Below are 20,436 nucleotides of genomic sequence, written 5' to 3' on the forward strand. Positions count from 1 at the left end.
GCCTCTGTGCAGGGCTTGGGTGGGGCGGGTCCCAGGGGATCTACAGGGCGGGTGGAGGGAGCAGTTATGGCTGCTCTCAGTCCTGTCCCCAGAGGCTCTGCCTCTCAGAGTCCCAGCACCCGCTGCAAACCTCAGAGAGAAAGCTGCCCTCAAGTTCCGACCGATGCCAGACAGTCCTGTTTCTCCTGTTCGAGTCTGGGTCCCCAGAGACTCACCCAGAACTGGAGCTCAGAATCTGAGACTCTCTCCCGATTGAAAACGCAAATGTGCCCTATCAGCCCGCTCCCGCGTACCTCCGCACCTTTATATTTTCCACACTGCGCCTCCTCTGAGTCTCGTATGCTGTTCTCTTTCCTTCTAGTTGAAGAATTTCCCCTCAGCCAGCCTTCCTGTGGTTCTGGGCGATGTCCGTTCCGTCTTTTAGTTGTATTTTGAAGTGGTTGTTCGAGGCAGCTAACTCCGGTGTTTACCTATGCCGCCATCTTGGTTTCTCAAAAAGTCAATAAAATATATTTTTAAAAAAGTGTTTATATATCCCCCACCAGTGTGGGTCAGTGGTTGAGCATTGACCTATGAACCAGGAGGTCACGATTCAATTCCCAGTCAGGGCACATGTCTGATAGCTCAACTTCTATGTAATTTATGCCAGTACTCAGATTTATGACCTTGTAGGACCTGTGTTGAATTCCTGATTCGTCTTACAAAGCATATTTCCTCAACTCCTGTGGCATTTCCTGATGATTCCTCAAAATTTAGCAAGCTATGTACTGTCTTGTATTGGTTGCTGTGTATGTGCTTTTAAGAGTCTGAATTGGTACATATTTCGTGGTCTTTCTGTTTTATTAATTGCAGCCAAGCGAAACAGAGACCCCAAACAGTGGCTCCAATACACAACACAGATTTTATTTTTGTAAGTTAATGAGAAGTTCAAAAAGTAGGCAGTTGTTGGTGTTAATTGGAGGGTACGAGGATATCAGGGCTGAAGTCTTTGGTGTTTTCTGAGCTTTTCTTAGGGTCATGCGATGGCTGACCCTAGCCAACGTATCTATATTTTCAGGCAGCAGGAAGGAAGGAAGGAGGAAACCTATTTCAAGTCGAGCAGAACTTTCTCCTCACATGTCATTGGAGAGAACAGTCACATGGCCACCCCAACTGTAAAGGAAGCTGAGATTTATTGTTGTTGTTGAGCAAATTGCCATCCTCTGACAAAATTGAGATCCTATCAGTAAGATAGCAGGTGAGTGTGTATGCTAATTCGGCATTTAGCAGTCTGTCACACTACACCATAGTGTCTATCTTATTGACTTAATATTTATCAAGAGAAAACACATGTATATAATCTACTATTACTGGTGGTGGTCAGTTGGCTGGTAGAAAAATAGAGCATCCCAGCTAGTCCAAATACTTGGTACTACAGCAGAAAAAAATGCAAATTCAAGTAGTTCTGCTCTTCTGGCTGCCCCAAGAGTAAAGATTTATCCATTCCCACCTAAATTGTCTAGATCTTAAATAGTTCTCGAGACCTGGCCACTGCCTTCATACATGTGAATCAGATGTAGAGGCTGGTCTCCCAAGTAAATGTGAAACTAGCTTAACAGCTAGAGTCCTAACAGTACTTTCAAGGTATCAATAAAAGGCGACGTGGATTTCAAAGGAATAGGAGATGACATTGGGTCATATTTGGTGGATGTGGTGGTATTTGAAGGGTACCAATTCTGATTGGTTCAGTTTGAATAAAATGTTTTGTAAAGTAAGGGAAATCCATTACATTCTTAATATTGGCAAAGATCCATATCCAGGATCATCTTGAATCTCCAGATCTGCAAGTATGGAAATGTTTATTCCAGGCAGTGACTTTGGCCTTTGAAGTCACATTTGTCATGTTTCCTGTGTATCATCCTCATACAGCAAGTTAACCCCATGAAAACTTTGACTTCTTTTCTCGTAAGCCATTTTTAGGTTAGCTGGAACAGTTTTAGGACAACGTTATCCTAAAATTAAAATGCCAAAATAAGAGGCAAGGAGCATTTATTTGAAACTTAACATAATACCTAATTGGGAAAGCACTGATCCAGGCAGAAGCCCAAGACTGTTGGGGTGAGGAGACAAAGGCAAGAGGTGTTTATGAGAAAGGGAGAGGGATCAATTACACCAAGAGAAGAAAGGCATTTCTGTTTGTAGAGAATCGAACAGAGTGATGCTAATTCTAAATAATGTTTTTAATTTTCAGTTCTGCCGTCACCAGGTAAGTCATAATGCCAGCTTTCTTGTTATCTTTGTTAACCGTTCTTTGGGGAATAATGCTGCTTTAGGCCCAGTCCAAAGGTTGTTTTGCCTGTTTCCATATTCCCAAGGTCTGAGGAGTAAGAATGCAAGGCACTTCCTCTGAGATGGCAGCCCCGGTTCCATTTTAAAGGTTCTGTTTGCGCACTTTTCCTACTGTTTGATGACTTGTTTTCTTTTTGTTGTGAATGCATTTACATAACAGATGGAGACATGCTTGAACTGGACACTAGGATTTTTTTCCCCTTTCTTTCTGGATACTAGTATTTTTAATTTGTCTAAAAATTCTCCTTTCTGGCTAAAAGCCTGAATAGCCTTAAATGCTTTTACTTTCTTCATTTGCTTTAACAATGGGAGCCATTGATGCAAGGGGATGAACAGTATTCCTCCCATCCCACCCCAACCCCGCCCCCCAGTAGGGCTATTTTTTACAATCTCATAAGTGCTGACTGACTGTATAAACCATGACAAAGATGGGCAAACCTTACGTTTTGAAGTATAAGACCCCATGTGCTAGTATTGAAGTACATCGGCGGTTCTTAGTGCTCCTAGCTAGCATCAGTATCTTGTGCGAATTTGTAAGATACACAAATTCTCTAGCTCTACTCAAGATTTACTGAATCCAAAGCCGCCCTGGGCGGGGCCCAGCTCTCTGCTTCACCCTGCCCTCTGTGTGATTCTGATGCTTGCTAAAGTTGGAGAACCACTGAAGCAAACAATTCAAATCCTTACCTCCAGCAAAACGACAAATTTTACAAGTCACACAACTTCAGGAAGATTGCTGACAAAGAGTCAAAAATGGGTCAGCCAAGCAATGACTGTGTAAAGAGAGAAAGCTGATAAGGGTTTAGAAAAATGGGCACTTTCGTTTCCTCAGTTGGAGGCGGTTTACAGTAGCTAAATAAATTATAGTGACGGCTAAATGATGGGGCATTTGAATAACAAGATATTGTACAGCCCGGCCAATGTGGTTCCGTAGTTGAGTGTCAACCTATGAACCAAGAGGTCACCAGTTTGATTCCCGGTCAGGGCACATGCCCCAGTAGGGGTTGTGCAGGAGGCAGCCAATCAATGATTCTCATCATTGAGGTTTCTATTTCCCCCAAAGAGTAAATCTGCATGAATTAACATTTTTAAAGGTTCAAAAGATAGTAACTAGAGGAAAAAAACAAAGTGTAGAACAGTTATGGTCCCAAAAGAGACAGCACCCAATGAATGACATGTGATCGTATGTCATTGGAAATTTGGGGTGGACCACACAAGAAGCTCTTTATAGTTTTTTCCTTTAACACAAGCTTATTAACCCCTTCCCCGGCAGAAACGTGTATACTCGTTTCCACAAAATGTTCTTTTCCAGTCGTCGACGAGTATACTAAGAAAATATGGTAAAAAAATATGGTTTATAGGAAGACGAGTTACAAACTGTTTTCATAACCAGCATCAAAAATACTATATAGAACCAAAATAAAAAAATTAGTCTGAAAAAGAAACGTTTTTAACAAAAAAATTGTTGGGGAAGGGGTTAACATGATATGTCAACTGTAAAGAATTTTCTTAAGACTGTTTTTGAGCCTAAACTGAATTAAGGAAGAAATGTAAAGAAAATTACATGAGGGTGGGAGAAAGGGAGGCAAGGAGGAGATTACAGAAGAGTTAACAAAAGTATGTGCTCTCTAGTCCAGAGGGCGAGTATGCTTCTTCCCAAGGTTCTTCAACTTCGGGCAAAGATAAACCTCTTACTAGGCAAGGTATACGCCTGGAGTGTGACTACCCACCATGGCCTGCGCAGTCAGGAATTTGTGCTCAGATCATCCTGGGAGGTTATTTTCCATAGAACCCCCTATTTTGTCCACATATATATGGGAGATATCTGTGGGAAAATGAGTAACTCTTAGGTGGCTTAGAAGTATGCCATCTACAGTTAAGACAAAAGAGAGAAGGGTATGGGGGAGGCCTGTTATGAAGTAGGGGGGATGAAAAGTATGGTGAAGTGAGTACAGTCCATATGCAGATTTAGGTCAGCGCTTCCGCACTGATAATGTGGAATCATGTCCATATAGCCCTATTTCGTTTGCTTTTAAAATAACTCAGGCATCACAATATGTAGAGCTATTGAGTTAAGAGGCATATAAATAACCCTGAATCCTATTTTAACCCTTATTTTCCTTTAAGTAGAGGTTATACTTCATATCTTTGGTATAATAATTAATTTGAAATCTAATTACCATGGTAGGTTTTCCCCCTTGAAATGGCAATCTGGGAAAGCTATACAATTCTGTGTTTTTGTCAGCAGGTGGCAGAGTTCTCTCTTTGCTATGTATGGCACAGGGCTACATTCCTACGTTAACTTTCTTGTTTATGCACTTCTGTTTACTCTCTTGGTGTTGCTTCAACCTATCTATCTGTACAATATAAACCACCTGGCAAGGAGACAATTCTGAGATGTCCTAAATTAAATTACAGCAGGCCAGAGACCAAAAAGGGGTTATCAGTTCACAACTGCAGGGCAACACCAACAAAACACTGCCTACACTCCTGAGTGTACGTTGGAATTTTGGATTATTTTCACGTGGCTATTTCACGAATGTCTAAAAGAGAAAATAGCCAGTGCTGTCAAGCCCAAGGAGCCTCTGCTTCTCGAATTTTCCACTCTCCTGCCCACGGCTAATCCAAGTAGCAACACTTCTTCTTACGAATTTACATGCCTATCTCAGAACTAGCCCGTACTGTGCTTCACTACCAATGGCCTAATAAACCCTTTCTTTGAAAAGGAATTTCAGCTGTGGAAATTAAAATTTTGCTTTAATGTCATACTTGCGTTAAAGTCAGTGCTGTTTATCAATTCCTTACATGTTGTTTGTCTTCCTCATTTTTCAAGGTCCTAGTCATGACAAGATTGCTTAGGATTGCTTAAATTGTTTGGCAACTTCCCGCTGATAAGTACATGGAAGTAGACAAAGTCACGTGTGGGTTCCCGTCCTTCCTGCCCCCATTTTATCTGCTCGGCAGACTCATCTTGGACAGTCCTCTCGTTTGTCTCACACCAAGTGCCCCAGTTAGGGTCTGAGTTCAGAGTCTTGTCATTTAAAAAAAAAATCATCTATTCTTATACAGTTTCCCCCCAAGAGCAATTTGTCAGTTTATCCAGATTTCTCTGTCAAACCATTAGGGCTCTAAGGGAATGAGACCCTGGATTGATTCGGGTGGAGGGGGACGGGGAAAGTCAGAGAACCTCAGCATTATAGAATAATGAAGTGTTAGAAACTAGAAACCCACTAGGTTATCTTAAGAAAAAACTGGGCCACACTGGGATTAGGACTAAATAGCCAGGTGCTGTCAAGCCCAAGGAGCCTCTGCTTCTCAAATTTTCCACTCTCCTGCCCACGGCTAATACAAGTAGCAACACCACTTCTTACGAATTTACGTGCCTATCTCAGAACTAGCCCGTACTGTGCTTCATCTTCCTCCATCCCCTTTTTGTCCATAGCTAATGTGAATTGTTTCAGAACGACTTACCTGTTGTATAAAAACTTCTGCCAATGCCTGGATGATGGACATGCTCACCTTCCCTCACCCCCACCCTCCACCCCCCGGAAGGGAGAGAGATAGAGAGCTAGAAACTTCGATGAGAGAGAAACATCGACCAGCTGCCTCCTGCACATCTCCCACCGGGGATGTGCCCGCAACCCAAGTACATGCCCTAGACCGGAATCGAACCCGGGACCTTTCAGTCCACAGGCCGACGCTCTATCCACTGAGCCAAACCGGTCTTGGCGAGAGTCTTGTCATTTTTAAAAAAAATCATCTATTCTTATACAGTTTCCCCCCAAGAGCAATTTGTCAGTTTATCCAGATTTCTCTGTCAAACCATTAGGGCTCTAAGGGAATGAGACCCTGGATTGATTCGGGTGGAGGGGGACGGGGAAAGTCAGAGAACCTCAGCATTATAGAATAATGAAGTGTTAGAAACTAGAAACCCACTAGGTTATCTTAAGAAAAAACTGGGCCACACTGGGATTAGGACTAGAAAACAATTACAAGTGGGTTCCCATTTTAATTTGGCCTATTATCCAGGAACCAGGAAATGGGAAGTAGAATTTTGGGCCAACTACACAGCCCAGCTGGCCGGTGTTGTGCTCTTCTATGAATGTGCCTGGGAACTGGCCAGGCTCCGCAGTGCCCGACTCCCGCTCTCTGAAGCTGGTTGGTGAAGCGGACTTCCCAACAGGGATGAGAATCCCTTCTCCAGTGAAGTGTTTTTGTGTTGCTCTCTTTAAACACTTTGTCTTTCCCGGCTAATGAAATACTTGACTCTCTTTTGTCTTTTGTGCATCCCCTCTAATACACTGACAACAAAAACAGATCATGTGCTTCACTGTAGATTTCCAAAAAGTTACTCACGGGTCCACACTCGTGGATTTCCAGTCCTGTGACTCAGCTTTGGGGAAGTTTTAGTAATTAAGGACTCAAAAACTAACTAACAACAACAACAAAAAAAACTAACTACATAAATAAATAAATAAATATAATTAAGGGCTCGTGAGTACCTGAATTAAGATCCAGCTTTTTGTAGGGAATTTGCCTGTTTTATTTATGTATATTAAGCTCCATCTCCCCTTTGATTCTCTTTTTATTTCTGATGTAAAAATAAATAAATCTAGATAAGGAAAAAGAGGCTACCTGCAATTTTACCACCTTAAAAAAACAAACAAAATAAAAGAAAAAAACATTTTAATATTTGTACTTACTTTCTTTTCTACGTATATAAATATTAAGTATTATTTTCCCCAAAAGGAGATCATATTCTGACATTGTTTTTAACAAGATTATTCACTTACTAATTTGTTTCTCAGTAATAAATTTATACTTATTTTAATAACTATTATGTTACCTTAGGTTATTTACCATATATGGATATCACAACTTATTTTGTTTTTGTTTGTTTTTTTACTTTTGATCACAACTTATTTAGCCAGTGTCTTCATCGTGCAACATGGTTTTCATTATGAGACATGCTGGGTCCATGAATAGTCTTACGGCAGCTGTGCGTGCCTGTGGCTGTTGGCCTGGAATTACCGGGTCAGGAGTGTGTGCACATCTAAGGAATGTGCCGCCAGGTTACACTGCGGGAAGGCGGCCCCATTCACATTGCCACCAGCCTGTGTTCGAGTGCCTCGCTCCCTGTTTTCCTGGGAACAGGCATCACTTCTTCCTCCTCTTTCCAACCGATCGTTACTTCTAAGATGTCAGTTACTTTTGAAGTTGAGCTTTTAAAAAGACTTGGCCATTTATTTTCTTCTTTCTTGAACCATAGGAGTTCTTGGTGTGATTTGCAAAGGCTCTTTATAAGGTGACTAACCACGAGAGCATGGCAGAAACGCGCTTTCCGGGGGTTTTCTGTTTGCACTCCCGTTTTTGAGCAATCTGAACGTGACCCTCCTTTTCAAGCCTTGACAGTGTGTCTTCGGAATGTTGTGCACTTGGCTCCTCGTTTACACATCGTGACTTCATTCTGTAGCCAGATGGGAGGGGAATATAGCATATTGTTTGAATGGTTTGTGTAAGTTACTCATTGGTTTACCCTCCCAGATATAGAACGAGAAAGGCAACTACAGGAAAAAAAAAGGCAGGTATGAGTTTGTAGATAATTTTTGTTTTATGGTCATAAGCATGACTTAACATATGCCATGTTCATTTCTTCCAAAGATGCAGTAGCATTATATATGTTCACTTTCTTATATTTTGAGACATGTTTCTTTTAAAAGTTGATTTTATTTTTTAAAATAAATTTTTATTGATGTCAGAGAGGAAGGGAGAGGGAGAGATAGAAACATCCATGATGAGAGGGAATCATTGATTGGCTGCCTCCTGCATGCCCCCTACTGGGATCCAGCCCACAACTGGGGCATGTGCCCTTGGCTGGAATCGAACTCCAGACTCTTCAGACCACAGGCTGATGCTCTATCTACTGAGCAAAACCAGCTAGGGCTAAAAATTGATTCTAGAGAGTGAGAGAGACAGAGAAACATTGATGTGTGAGAGAAACATTGTAGTTGCCACCCACATATGCGGCCCATCCAGGACCAAACTGCAACCTAGGTTTGTACCCTGACCAGGACTTGAACTGGGATCCTTCCATGCATGGGACAACGCACAGCCAACTGAGCCACACCAGCCACAGCGGAGCATGCAATTTTAATTTAAAAAATAATCTTTATTTTCTTCTGGGTGTGTGATATAATCATTACAGAAAACACCAAAAAATATGAAGAAAATGCAATCACTTGTGACCCTATCCTTCCTCTGTAATGCTTGTTGATTCTTAGAATATATTTGATATAAAAAAGTATATTCTTTAGGTTCTTTTAAAACCTATGAGCATTTTCAAAACCTTATGATTTTTAAAACTTAAGTTATCACCCATGCTCTTCCATATAATTCTTTGCTATATTTTCTTACATCATCAGTAGCAGCAGCAGCATCATTAGTTTATACTCACCGGAGGATATTTTTTCCATTTTCCATTGATTTTAGAGAGAGTGGAAGGGAAGGGGGAGAGAGGCACACACACACACACACACACACACACCTGATTGCCTTTCGCATGTGCACAGAATGGAGCCGGGGCAGAACCTGCAACCCAGTTACATGCCCTTGATGGGGAACTGAACCCAGGACCCTTGGGTGTGCAAGCCAGCACTCTATCCACTGAGCAACACTGGCCATGGCTTACCTTATTATTTTTTAAATGAGTTTATCTAGCAAAAAGGGGGTAGTAAGTTAAGTCTTGTACTCTACATTTAAATGTATTGGATATACCATACTAATACTGAAAAAAAAAAGCTTAAGTAGAATAACCTTTTGCCATTTTTAATATAACCCATATCAAAATAGCAATCCTAAACAATACTATTTCTTTTCAACAGACAGAATACCAACTGTGTGATGTGGAAAGAGTCCAAAATTAAACAAAGTTTTTCATCTTGTTCCATTCCAGGCACAAAGATTCAGATATAAAATGGAAACAATTTCAGTACTAAGAACACAGTGCTTTTGAGGAAAGGAGAGCTAAGAAAGACTCCCTGCATTGATGATTACTGTCTTACATCCAGTTTTCTTGAACTTGACCTTCCTATTGCCACAATGTCATTTACTTCTGGAGTTTAGATTCCAGAATTTATTACTTTTAAAAAGAAAATAAAAATTACATAGACTACATTCAAGAACTTTATTTGCAAAAAAAGAATTTTATTTGAGTTTCTGAAAATTAAATTAGTTCATCTTAGATTTCCGCATGGAGTTTTTAAGAAACGCATTGATGTTAGAACCGTAGGCTCCCTCAGTTTGTCCATGTGCGTCAACTCACAAATGCACAGTCAAGGTCAGCAGCAGTCACCCAGTCAGAAGACGTTTTGGGAGTGATTTTCCATGAGAAAAACTTATGAGAAAGTCTTTCTTTGTTGTCTATTTTCCTAAAATGTAATATTTTATTGTCTCATCTTTGTTTTTGCTCCTTAAACATTTTAAACCACATTCACATAAGCATCTAGAGCAGCTTGTTTTAATTCTGTTTTGAAGAGTCACCGTGTTGAAGGTAGTTGACTGGTCTCCTCAGAAGAGTTCTAGGAAAAGTCTGGTACCTAGACCGGTATTTTTTTGCTGTTGTGGTTTTGTGGTTTTGTTTTTCTTTTTTAGACTGGTGTTTTGCATATTTAAAAAAAACCAAACATCTTCCTATTGACATCATGCAGCAATTAGCAGGAACAACTTTTGCAAGAGTCCATATAGAGTATTGATCTCACCTCCTACTGAATTGTCTTCTTTATGTGGCTTTACTGTTTTGTTTGGAATAACTTCCTAGGGTGTCAGTCAAGTTCATATTGAAGTTTAAAAATACATTGGATGTAATGAATATCATAAACTGATGAACAGAAATAGATACAGAGACAAAGAAGCATCGAACAGACAGTCAAACTACAGTAGGAAGGCAGGGCAGGTTTGGGAGAGGGTAAGAGATCAACCGAAGGACTTGTATACATGCATATAAGGATAACCAATGGACACAGACACTGGTGGGATGGGGGGGGGGGAGGTGAGGGCATGTGCCAGGGGGGTAGGGGAGGCAGGGGGGAGGTCAATGGGAGAAAAAGGAGACATAGGTACTATTTGTAATACTTTAAACAATAAAAAAAAAAATACATTGGATGGCCGAATGATAATTGGATTATGGTAAACTGAATTACTAGTTAAATCTTAGATTGAATTATTGAGAAATAATACAGGTTTTACGTGGGGTTAGGAAATGATTTCTTTCACATATAACTTAATTAGTGTAATAACTTTATGCCATTTACTTCCCTATCCCAAGATTAAAGGCCAAACGAATCAAGCAGTGAATAACTAATTAAGGTTTAAATTGATAGATTTTATTTTCTCTGGGCTCTTTTGTTTTTTTCATATTTTCAAAAACTAGAGAAAGGTTTTGCTGGCAAAATACAAAGTGATTGCCTGTAGGTTTTTAAGTTGACTGAGAGTTGCCAGTCTCTAAAAGGTGACTGGTCTCTCACAAGTACAGATGGGTAGCCCTTTCTCCACTGATGAAAACAGTTTCAGTGTCACGAGGGGAGAAAAATCTTCCGACCCTTTGAGTCATGTAGAAGTCCTTTGGCCTGTCAAGTTCAGGTTAGAGTTTGCGTTAGGAGGGGTACAGAGTGGTTTCGGTTTTTATGACAATGAGTAAAGAAACTCCAAGGCAACAGGGCCCAGAGATGAAAGTCCACTCTGCTTCCCTCTGGGTCCTTTCTTTATATCCCTTCTAAAAAAAAGAAAAAGTACCTACAGCTATTTGAAGCAAAGTTCATTTTCTTTTGTTCAGTGTTTTGCCTCTATCCTTTTCTGTGGCACCATTTCCAAACGTGCTTTTTTTTTTTTTTTAGACACAAAAAACGTATTGTTATGCCATCAAATGTTCCCCCATTGCCACCTGTTTCATTCAGTTCTTGTCACCTCATTGTAGGCCTTTGAATAGGTTATATTTTTCTGTGTTTCTAGTTTCTTTTTTTTCTTTTAAATTTCTTTATTGGTTAAGGTATCCAAACATTCTTATTTGTAAACATAGCCAGCCCTCTCGTGTAATTGTTAAATGTCTATTATTGCCTAGAAACAGCATATCATGTGGGAAATAAAAGTGTTACAGCTCTTGTACATAAGTTACATAAGTAATGAGTGACTTAACACCTCTCCAAACCTTAGATTCCTTATCTATCAAAAAGGGAGAATTATTACCTTTCTCTTAAGGCTATGCTCATTAAAATAAATGAGAGGGTGCGTGCTTCTGGGACTCTGACACCCAGGGAAAGAAAGTGCTAGAAGAATGTTGGTCCCCCCTGGGGGACAGTCCACCAGACATACCGTTGCACCCCCCTGCATGTACACTTACGGGGTGGAACTAGAAGGCAGCAGGCAGGAGGCAGCTCACACACCCCCTCTTCTCACTCTCCTTTGACTAGCAGGTGGAACCCCAGCAAAGCCAGAACCATCGTCTACCCTTAGGGACCACAATGGCCCTCCTGATAAGATAGTGGTCATCTTTCTTGTCTGTCTTTGTTTTATTTCAGAGTAAACTGGCTGAATTCCTTGTTTCTGTCCCTATTTTAGAAACATTGTTTTAAATAGTCTATCCATATGACGTTGGCTGGTTCTGAAGGTTGTGTGTGTGTGTGTGTGTGTGTGTGTGTTTTAGCTTTCTTTTTTTGATTATGGGCGTGATTGGTGCTACTACTGCAACATTTTTTATTTTCCAAGAAACTCGTTTATTCTATAAAGTTCAGAACATTAAAATGGCCTCTTGATCCCATCATTGTCTTGTGTTCTGTTTTTGACTTCCTAAGCTCATATAAAGATTTATCCCCCAAATTGGACTCTTGCTGTAGATCCTTGTGGCGTGTTTTTGATTAGTAGTAGGTCAGGCACACCTCAGCACGTCTGTAACTGCTGCCCTCACAGAGCAGTGCTGTCCAGTGGTTTACAGGTACAGGATCTGAAGTCAGACTGACCTGAGTTTGAATCCAGTTCTGCCACTTGCCAGCTGCAAGCCTTCCTTTAGTCACCTGTAAAATGAGGGTAATAATAGCCCCTCCTTCTAGGGTTATGAGTGTTAGATGAGATGAGGAATGTCAGGTGCTTAAGAAGTATCTGGCACATCATCAATGTACAATAAATTTTATCTATTTATAACAATTATTTTTAACAATTGTATCATTTTACATTTTATGTGTATACCACAATTTATTCAGCCCTCCTGTATTAATGAACATTTAGATATTGGTCATTTAGGTGTGTTTTTTTAAATATGTCTTTATTGATCTTAGGGGCGGGGAGAGAGAGAGAAGAGAGAACAATGATGTAAGAAAGAAACATCCATGGGCTGCCTTCCATAAACCTGCACCTTAGGTGTAGGCCCTGATTGGGAATCAAACCCTAGACCTTTTTGGTGCTCCAGTCGACACTCGACCACCTGAGCCACACCGGCCAGGGCAGTCATTTAGGTTGGTTAAGTTTCGAAGTTTTATAAAACAACTCTGCGATGTACATCTTTGCAACTAGGTATTTGTGAACTCTGCCTTATTTCCATAGGACACAAAACTGGTGTGTCAGAGAATGCATATGTTGAAAGCTTTTCATGGTGTTTCTAAATGCTGATGGAACTCTAACACCAGCATTCTTTGTTGTTGAAGATGATTTATCTGGTCATCTTTCAAAGGATAGCTTCAAAATTCTTATCATTGTTAATTATGTTAGTGTATGGGAAGAGTTAAGTAACCATATTTACCCATTAATTCAGAAGTATTTTCAAAATGAATCACCTCATTGCCCTTGAACCCCCATTACTAGAGTGTAAGAGGTTTCTTCTTTGTGAATCGTCTCCCCTTAGTAAAATAAGTTTTTAACATTTGGCAGAGACCAAGTTTGGATAGTTTGTTAGTGGCCTTTTTTAAAAGCAGTTGTTAAATTTTTAGGGTTTTTAAAAAATATATTCTTGTTGATTTCAGAGAGGAAGAGAGAGAGAGAGATCAATGATGAGAGAGAATCATTGAGAGAAAGAGAGAGAGACATCAATGATGAGAGAGAATCATTGATCCACTGCCTCCTGCAGGCCCCACACTAGGGATTGAGCCAGCAACCCTGGCATGTGCCCTGACCAGGAATCGAACTGTGATGTCCTGCCTCATAGGTGGATACTCAACCACTGAGCCACGCCGGGGGATGGGGGTAGGAGGGTGTTTTTAACAGAGAATGCTAACTTCACGAAGTTTGATTACAGAAATGTTGCGTGGGTTTGATTTCTCTTGAGCATGACCAGAAGGCTGATATAAAAATGTATTTACAGCTGCGTAGCGTAGCCCTGTTCCTCCTGATAAAGCCGCGCGCAGTCCGGGGCGTAATAATCAGGCCCCGACACATGGTGCTCGCACAGTGCAGTCCCTTGCTCAGGCTGTGAGCAAGCCCGCTTCTCTTTAAAAGTTAAAGATTTAATAAAACTTTAAAAATGTTTCCTTCACAACAGGAAAGGAACTTTGTTAAAAAAAAAAATTTAACCATAAAGATTAGTTTTCACTATTTGTATACAGATTTTTTTTTTTTTTTTTAGCAAATCTATGCAAGGTCTTGTTCACGCTTTCAAATAACATAGGAAAATGTGAAGAAAACCATAAGCAATTCCTTTAAATCCCACTGCCCTGCAGTAAAGACTATTCATATTCTTTTGACCATACATACCTGCACCATGGCTTTTTTCTGTGTGTCTTACATGAGCTCATCTTTTAAAAATGGCAAAACATACATAACAAACGTCTACCGTTTTCACTGGTTGTAACGCGGTGGCTTTAAGGAGTTTGCATTGTTGTGCAAACACAGCACCATCCACCTCTGCAAGTCCTTTCACCCTCCAAGTGGAAACAGTACCCACTGAGCAACACCCATCACCCCTTCCCCTCCCCTGCCCACCACGGCCTGACCTTTCTTTAACGTGTGATGAAATACAATACACACAGAAAAACTCACATGCCACAAGTACGCTGACAACCCCCCAAATAAAAACCACCAGGAGGAAGGAAGTATTTGTGCTAATATTGAAGTTCCTCTTTTCTCTCTGCACAGCAAGTTGTGCCCTGATAGTCCCATTTACCATCTCTGACCAGACACATTATTTCAGTCCCCGTGTCCTGTAGGCTGATGGCCAGCTCAGAGCTAGCCAGCCAGCCTGTCACCAGAGCATAACAAAGCGCTGTGGAGTAATGAGTCACAGGCCTGTTTTTGCATAGAGCTCAGCCTGGGCGTTTGGGCCCGCCCCCCTCAGTTGCACCTTGTGCTATATTAGGGCTGCTCGGACAGGAAGAATTTTCTTTCGCTGGTGTATCTGGTCCGGTTACCTTCGGGGTAAGTGTGTACTGCTCTTGTAGATACTGTTGTTGAACTTGATCTCACTCTTAGTTGGTGTAGTGTCTGATTGAAATTTTAGGCATTTAAAAACATGAATTAAAGAAACAAAATAGAATGATCCAGGGTAGTGCAAAACTGTAATTTGCAAAGATCTGTATATGTAAAACTTTCCAGTGTCTTAGTGCTCAGAAATGTATAGGATCTAATTTTAAGAGGTTCTTGTTAGACATGTAGATGTTAAGAAAAAGCAAGGGACCCTCAGAAATCTTTTTTTTAAGGGGGGGGAAAACATGATAAGGTCCGATTTTGTTGTTCACACTGTGTGACTTGATTTTTCTGGTAGGTACATGCTTTGTGTGACTGGGATTGGGACTATTGATTATAGCAAGTAATAAAGATAATTTTTATTTTGTGCCGATGAGCTTCATCCAGGATATCATGGAACAGGATTACACTGGTATGTTTCATGAATTGATGAAATCTGGATTACTCCCTTTAAGGCTTAGAACAAAGTGTATGTTGTCAATTCAGATTCAAACATAAATATTACCATAAAAGGGAGAGCATTATGTAAAGAAGTTGGATTTTTTGTTGTAAAAAAAATCCAATGTAAACATTTTACCTTATTTTTTGTAGTTTGTTTTTTTTTAATCAGGAAAATTAGACAGTGCAGCAGACCAGTTCTTAAAGCAGATGACTTGGTTTTTATTGGCAGCTTATATCCAAGCATCTCTGGATATTGCTTCCCACCTATGCTGTGGTTCTAGGACAAATTCAAGGACAGAAGAACTCAGAGTGCCTTAAGGGTAATCAGTACAAATTACTTAATTTCTATGTGCCTTGGTTTAATCCTTCTTGAAAAAATGCTATTAGATATTAGGGCAATGTTGGTGGAGAGGATGGGTGAATAAATTCTAAACTCTGAAATTATGTATTTTCATAAGTATCCACTAAATTCTGACCGGGAAGTCAAGTTTTCCTGTTTAAGAAGATTGGTATAAATTGCCAATTTTTAAATAACTAGCCTTTGAAACGATTTTTTTCTCTTTCCTTCTACCTCCTTCTCTTCTCCCACTCATGGATATTAAGTTTCACTTCTGTTTTATATCTGTATGGAGAAAGTTTCACTTTCTAGTTTATATATTTTTTTTTTCTGCTGCCTTGAAAATTTAATTAGGGAGAATTCTTTAAATGCCTCAATGAACTGATTTATAATGCTATGGAAATCATGAACTTACAGTTTTATTTTTTCCCATGTGCTAAGTACCTAAGAAAGTGCTGTTATTAAAAGCTCAGGGTTAGAACAAGTAATGCAGGTTGTTGAAAAGGGCAGTCACATGGATTCACCATGGATGTGTAGCCCTGTTACTGACGCCCTGTCCAATCTATAGTAATCCGTGCCGTTCCTATGTAAGTAGTATACAGTTTGCCATTCAGGATGTCATTATCTTATTGCTGTGTAGCTAAATGATTCTTCAAGTGTCAAAATTAAAGCAGAATCGTAACTTTTCGAGCCAATTATATGCAGGAATTTAATCTTTTTCATTTTCCCATAAGACTGAATCTCCAGGGCCTTTAGAAGTATTCCACTTTCATTCAGATACTTGTATAAAGGCCAGGAGCTATTTTTCATGTAGACAGAACTTTTCAGTCATTGATTTGTCAATGTATTTTCAAGGTAAAGTTGATCATCTCAGAACGAGAGGCCACGATAGCGGACACTCCTGGTTACCAAGTTCGTGCTCCTCAAGTGCGGTCTCACCTCTTGTTTAGCCGTTAGTCTTGCCCTACATATTCCTTGGAACGAACGCTGTGATAGCGGAGACCCGAACCTCCCACAGAAAGCACGGAGGCCAATTCTTTCCCAGCTTCCCCGTCAGCCAGCCCACATGTAAAGATTCCAGAGGCTTAAAACGTTGAAACTTCCTTTGAAGGGAGTTCAGAGTTCAAGGCTGGTATTTTCTATTTTTGAACATGTCTTCCCCACTCGATGTGTTTTTTCCAACAACTCTTCTCCTGCAGCATCTGCGACAGGTGACTGCTGGCAAAGGAAGCCAGAACTTTATATACCAAGTATAGGTTTACAAGCCTATTGGTTTAAAAATACCCTGCCCTCATTTTCTATGTCTTCTTTAGAATTGTGCCAGAACGCTGGCATTTATGCCTTAGTCTTTACAGGTTTAAAATGATCGTGACCTCGGGCTGATGTTTGCGTTCGGACGGCAGTAGCACTTTCTGTGAGATTATTTTTGAGCAAGGATAAACTTTGGTCAGATTGCCGGTGAGGATTAGGAAAAATGAAAGCTCTGCAGTTGAAATTTGCATAGTATTCAAATTATCAAAAGTAATATCCTAATGATCAATAATAATGTCCTACTAAAATGGGAAATTTAGCAATTGCAACTTTCAGATTACTCTTTGTTTTTGTGTGTTTTGTTAAATAAAATTTGAAGAGACCATGAGAAAGACAACTAACTACTCTTTCACCTATTAACACTGCTTTTTTTTTTTTTTTTTTTTTTTTTACGAAGCCTGAATGCTCTAGAGCGAGCCATTCTTGGGGGGTGGGGGAGGAGAGAAATTGGGCTGCTTGGCCATGTGTAACAAAGGGAGCTTAGATTCCCAGATATTAAAATGTATCCTGCACTGTTTGAATTGTTTTCTTTGGACTTTTCCAGTGTTTCACGGAGTATGTGGTATTTTTGTAAACTCAATTGTACTTTTCCACATTCTCCTCCCTCTTTTTCAAGCTAATAAAATGGTTTTATTTAAATAGTACCTTCTAGAAGTTTAAACTCCTTTTCAGATATTAAACGTCAAAGAATAACCACGGGCACTTAATAGTGTATGCGTTCGTTTTATAAAGAAACAGACTTGTAGGCAGCTTCTCGGACATCTTTGTTTAAGCTAGATGACTGATGGAAGGAAGATAGGCCAAAGGTTACTTAAATTTGACTCTATGTTTAACTATGCCTACAATCGTTTAAAGACTACTGACCCTCCCCCCTCAAAAAAATAAAAAAGAATACTAACTCCCAAACTACCATTATAATTAACTTTTGGGGTGCTGATCCAATGTTTTATGAGTTATATAGAGTGTATGTCTATGCAGATGGATACATTATTTTTTCACATGTGAAAAATTAGAGGTATCTTACTATTTGAAAACACTTTTTACTCAACTCCAAGATGCCATCAATTATACGATCAATTTACTAATAACCTTTCTGAGAAAGGAAGGAAAATACTTTTTTATAAGACATTCCCCAGTTATGTGCAGTTAAAATGGAAGGAGGAGAGGGATAGGTTTCAGATTTTAAAGAATTTTTATAGATCTGCTACCACACATTCTAATTATCAAGAACACAGATCTAATGTCCAACTTCTATTACCAGAGTTTAAGGAAGAGTCTGACTTTTTATCTGACTCTGTATAATGTTTCTCCTTACATTCTTTTTCTATATTCCTTCATTGGTTTAATAATAGTAAAGCATCATTTTCCCACAAATTTCAACCGCACATGCAGAGAAAATGTTGATAAAATGTTCATGTAGTAGAGCATTTTCTTACAAATATCTACTTCACTTTAACTCTGTTCAAATCTTCTTAACACCATAAGAGTTCTTGTAGGAGGGCTGCAAATTGTCCGTATACAACTTTTAACCCTGGCCCTAGGTGGTTTGGCTCATTGGATAGAGCGTTAGCCTGCAGACTCAAGGATCCTGGGTTCGATTCCAGTCAAGGGCACACGCCCGGGTTTCGGGCTCCATCCCCCGTGGAGGGGGTGCAGGAGTCGGCTGATCAATGATTCTCTCTCATCATTGATAGTTCTCTCTCTCCCTCTCTCTTCTTCTCTGAAATTAAAAAAGAAAAGAAAAAAAGAGTATCTATAAATCTTTTAACCCCGAATTTTGGGAGAAAGAGTGAAATCTTTACAGAGGTCCTTAGGAAAAGAAACAGGATGCCTTCAGTAACTTGGTATTTAACTAAATCCAAAAGTACCGTCTTAGTGTGTCATTAACATACAGGAGGAACCTGAAATGTATGTGTGTCACGTGTACCTTTTTTCTTTCTCTTTTACTGTGACTTCACCTGGGAAATTCCAGAAGATTGGATAACCAAGATATGACTAATCAAGATTCTGCTGTACATGTGAAAATGGTGGGTATTTAAATATTTCCAGCTCCATTTATTAATGGTGATTCTTCGCCACCTTTACCTCTGCCTCTACCCTGATCATTCATTATGGGACTGTAACTTGATGCAGATCTTTCTTCACAATGTTTGACTTAGAGTAGTACCTCAACTATTTATTGAATTGAATTCCAACTTACCTTTGACATATTTTTGGTTGAAATACAATGTGCTTTTGAGTGTTTCTAGTCATATGAGATGGTTCCCCCATTCCTTTTTGTGCTAGATTTTCCTTGCTCAACCACACATGTAAATCATACAGTGTGAGATATTTTATCTTAGGCCTCTGAGTTAAAAATGGCAAGATTTTACATAAAAAACTAACTTCTTGCCTGGCCAGCGTGGCTCAGTGGTTGAGCATCGACCTATGAACCTGGAGGTCACAGTTCAATTCCTGGTCAGGGCACATGGAGGCAGCCAATCAATGATTCTCTCTCATCACTGATGTTTATCTCTGTCTCCCTCTTCCTTCCTCTCTGAAATCAATAAAAATATAAAAAACAAAAAAAACCTTCTTGGCCCTAGCTGGTTTGACTTAGTGGATAGAACATTGGCCTGCAGACCGAAGGGTCCCGGGTTCGATTCCAGTCAAGGGCGCCATACCTCGGTTGCAGGCTCGATCCCCAGCCTTCCTTGGGGCGTGTGCGGGAGGCAGCCAATCAAGGTGTCTCTCACATCAATATTTCTCTCTCTCTGTCTCTGCCTCTCCCTTCCACTCTCTCTAGAAGTCAATGGAAAAATATCCTTGGTGAGGATTAACAGCAGCAACAAAAAACTCCTTGGACAATGATAAAGTTCATTGCATTACGGACATTAGGTTGAGGTAGGAAAAAGATAATCTTTGCAGTCAGAACTGGCTTCAAATCTGACCTCAGCCCTTGAGAGCTATGATGCCCTCGAAAGAGGGCAACAATCTCAGCTTTAAGAAACAGGAATGAAACCACCAAACTCTTGTTGTTCTTATTCATATTTTCCCTCATCTTTATTGAGGTATAATTGACAAATAAAATCTTAAGATATTTTAAGTATACTCTGATGATTTGACATATGTATGCATTGTGAAAGGATTCTTCTGTCTCATTAACACGTCCATTACTTTTCACATAGTCACTGTTGTTTTTTTTGCTGGGGTTTTTTTTGGTTTTGCTTTTTTGGGTGAGAACATTGAAGTTCTACTCTTTCAGGAAATTTCAGTTATACAAAAATATAAATTTCAACTATGTCATAGTTTAGTTATAAACTACAGTCACCATGTTTTACATTAGATCCTCAGATATAACTCATGTTATAACTGAAATGTTCTTACTTATACTTGATGAAAAAGTGTTAAGTGCCTACTAGCACTGAGTAAGCACTCTAAATGTTAATCTCCTATATTATGTTAGTGAGTGTTGTAACTATGTAAGTAGCATTTTTAAAGAAATTATCTTTATTGTTGAGGTATTATAGATGTCTGCTTTGCTTGTTTACTTTTTCCGCATTGATTCCGTCCTCCCCGCACCCGCCCCTCCCAAGCCT

The 20,436-nt window shown here is 39.8% G+C and overlaps 1 protein-coding gene and 1 long non-coding RNA gene across 6 annotated transcripts in view; both read left to right on the forward strand.

Annotated features, from left to right (window-relative positions):
- NT5C3A (5'-nucleotidase, cytosolic IIIA) overlaps positions 1-20,436 on the forward strand; it is a 54,052-nt gene that overhangs the window by 13,265 nt on the left and 20,351 nt on the right. Inside the window, exons 1-3 of one of the 5 annotated variants that reach the window (XM_015559713.1) lie at positions 14,707-14,721; positions 18,831-18,885; positions 19,644-19,741. The exons of 1 other annotated variant lie outside the window; for it this stretch is intronic. Coding sequence is in view for 1 of the 4 variants with exons in the window: in XM_006757211.2 (XP_006757274.1) it covers positions 18,850-18,885 (36 nt within the window). In the remaining 3 variants the exon portion in view is untranslated. Of the gene's footprint in view, positions 1-14,643; positions 14,722-18,830; positions 18,886-19,643; positions 19,742-20,436 lie in introns of those variants that run through there. 3 more of the 5 variants (XM_006757211.2, XM_015559712.1, XM_015559714.1) reach the window with 3 other exon arrangements.
- Positions 7,257-9,499, forward strand: LOC107182053. The gene is made up of 2 exons (XR_001512770.1): positions 7,257-8,034; positions 9,281-9,499. It is a non-coding gene; the product is annotated as an uncharacterized LOC107182053 (long non-coding RNA).

This window comes from Myotis davidii, unplaced genomic scaffold (assembly GCF_000327345.1).
Source record: "Myotis davidii unplaced genomic scaffold, ASM32734v1 scaffold573, whole genome shotgun sequence".
In the NCBI taxonomy this organism is placed as follows: Eukaryota; Metazoa; Chordata; class Mammalia; order Chiroptera; family Vespertilionidae; genus Myotis; species Myotis davidii.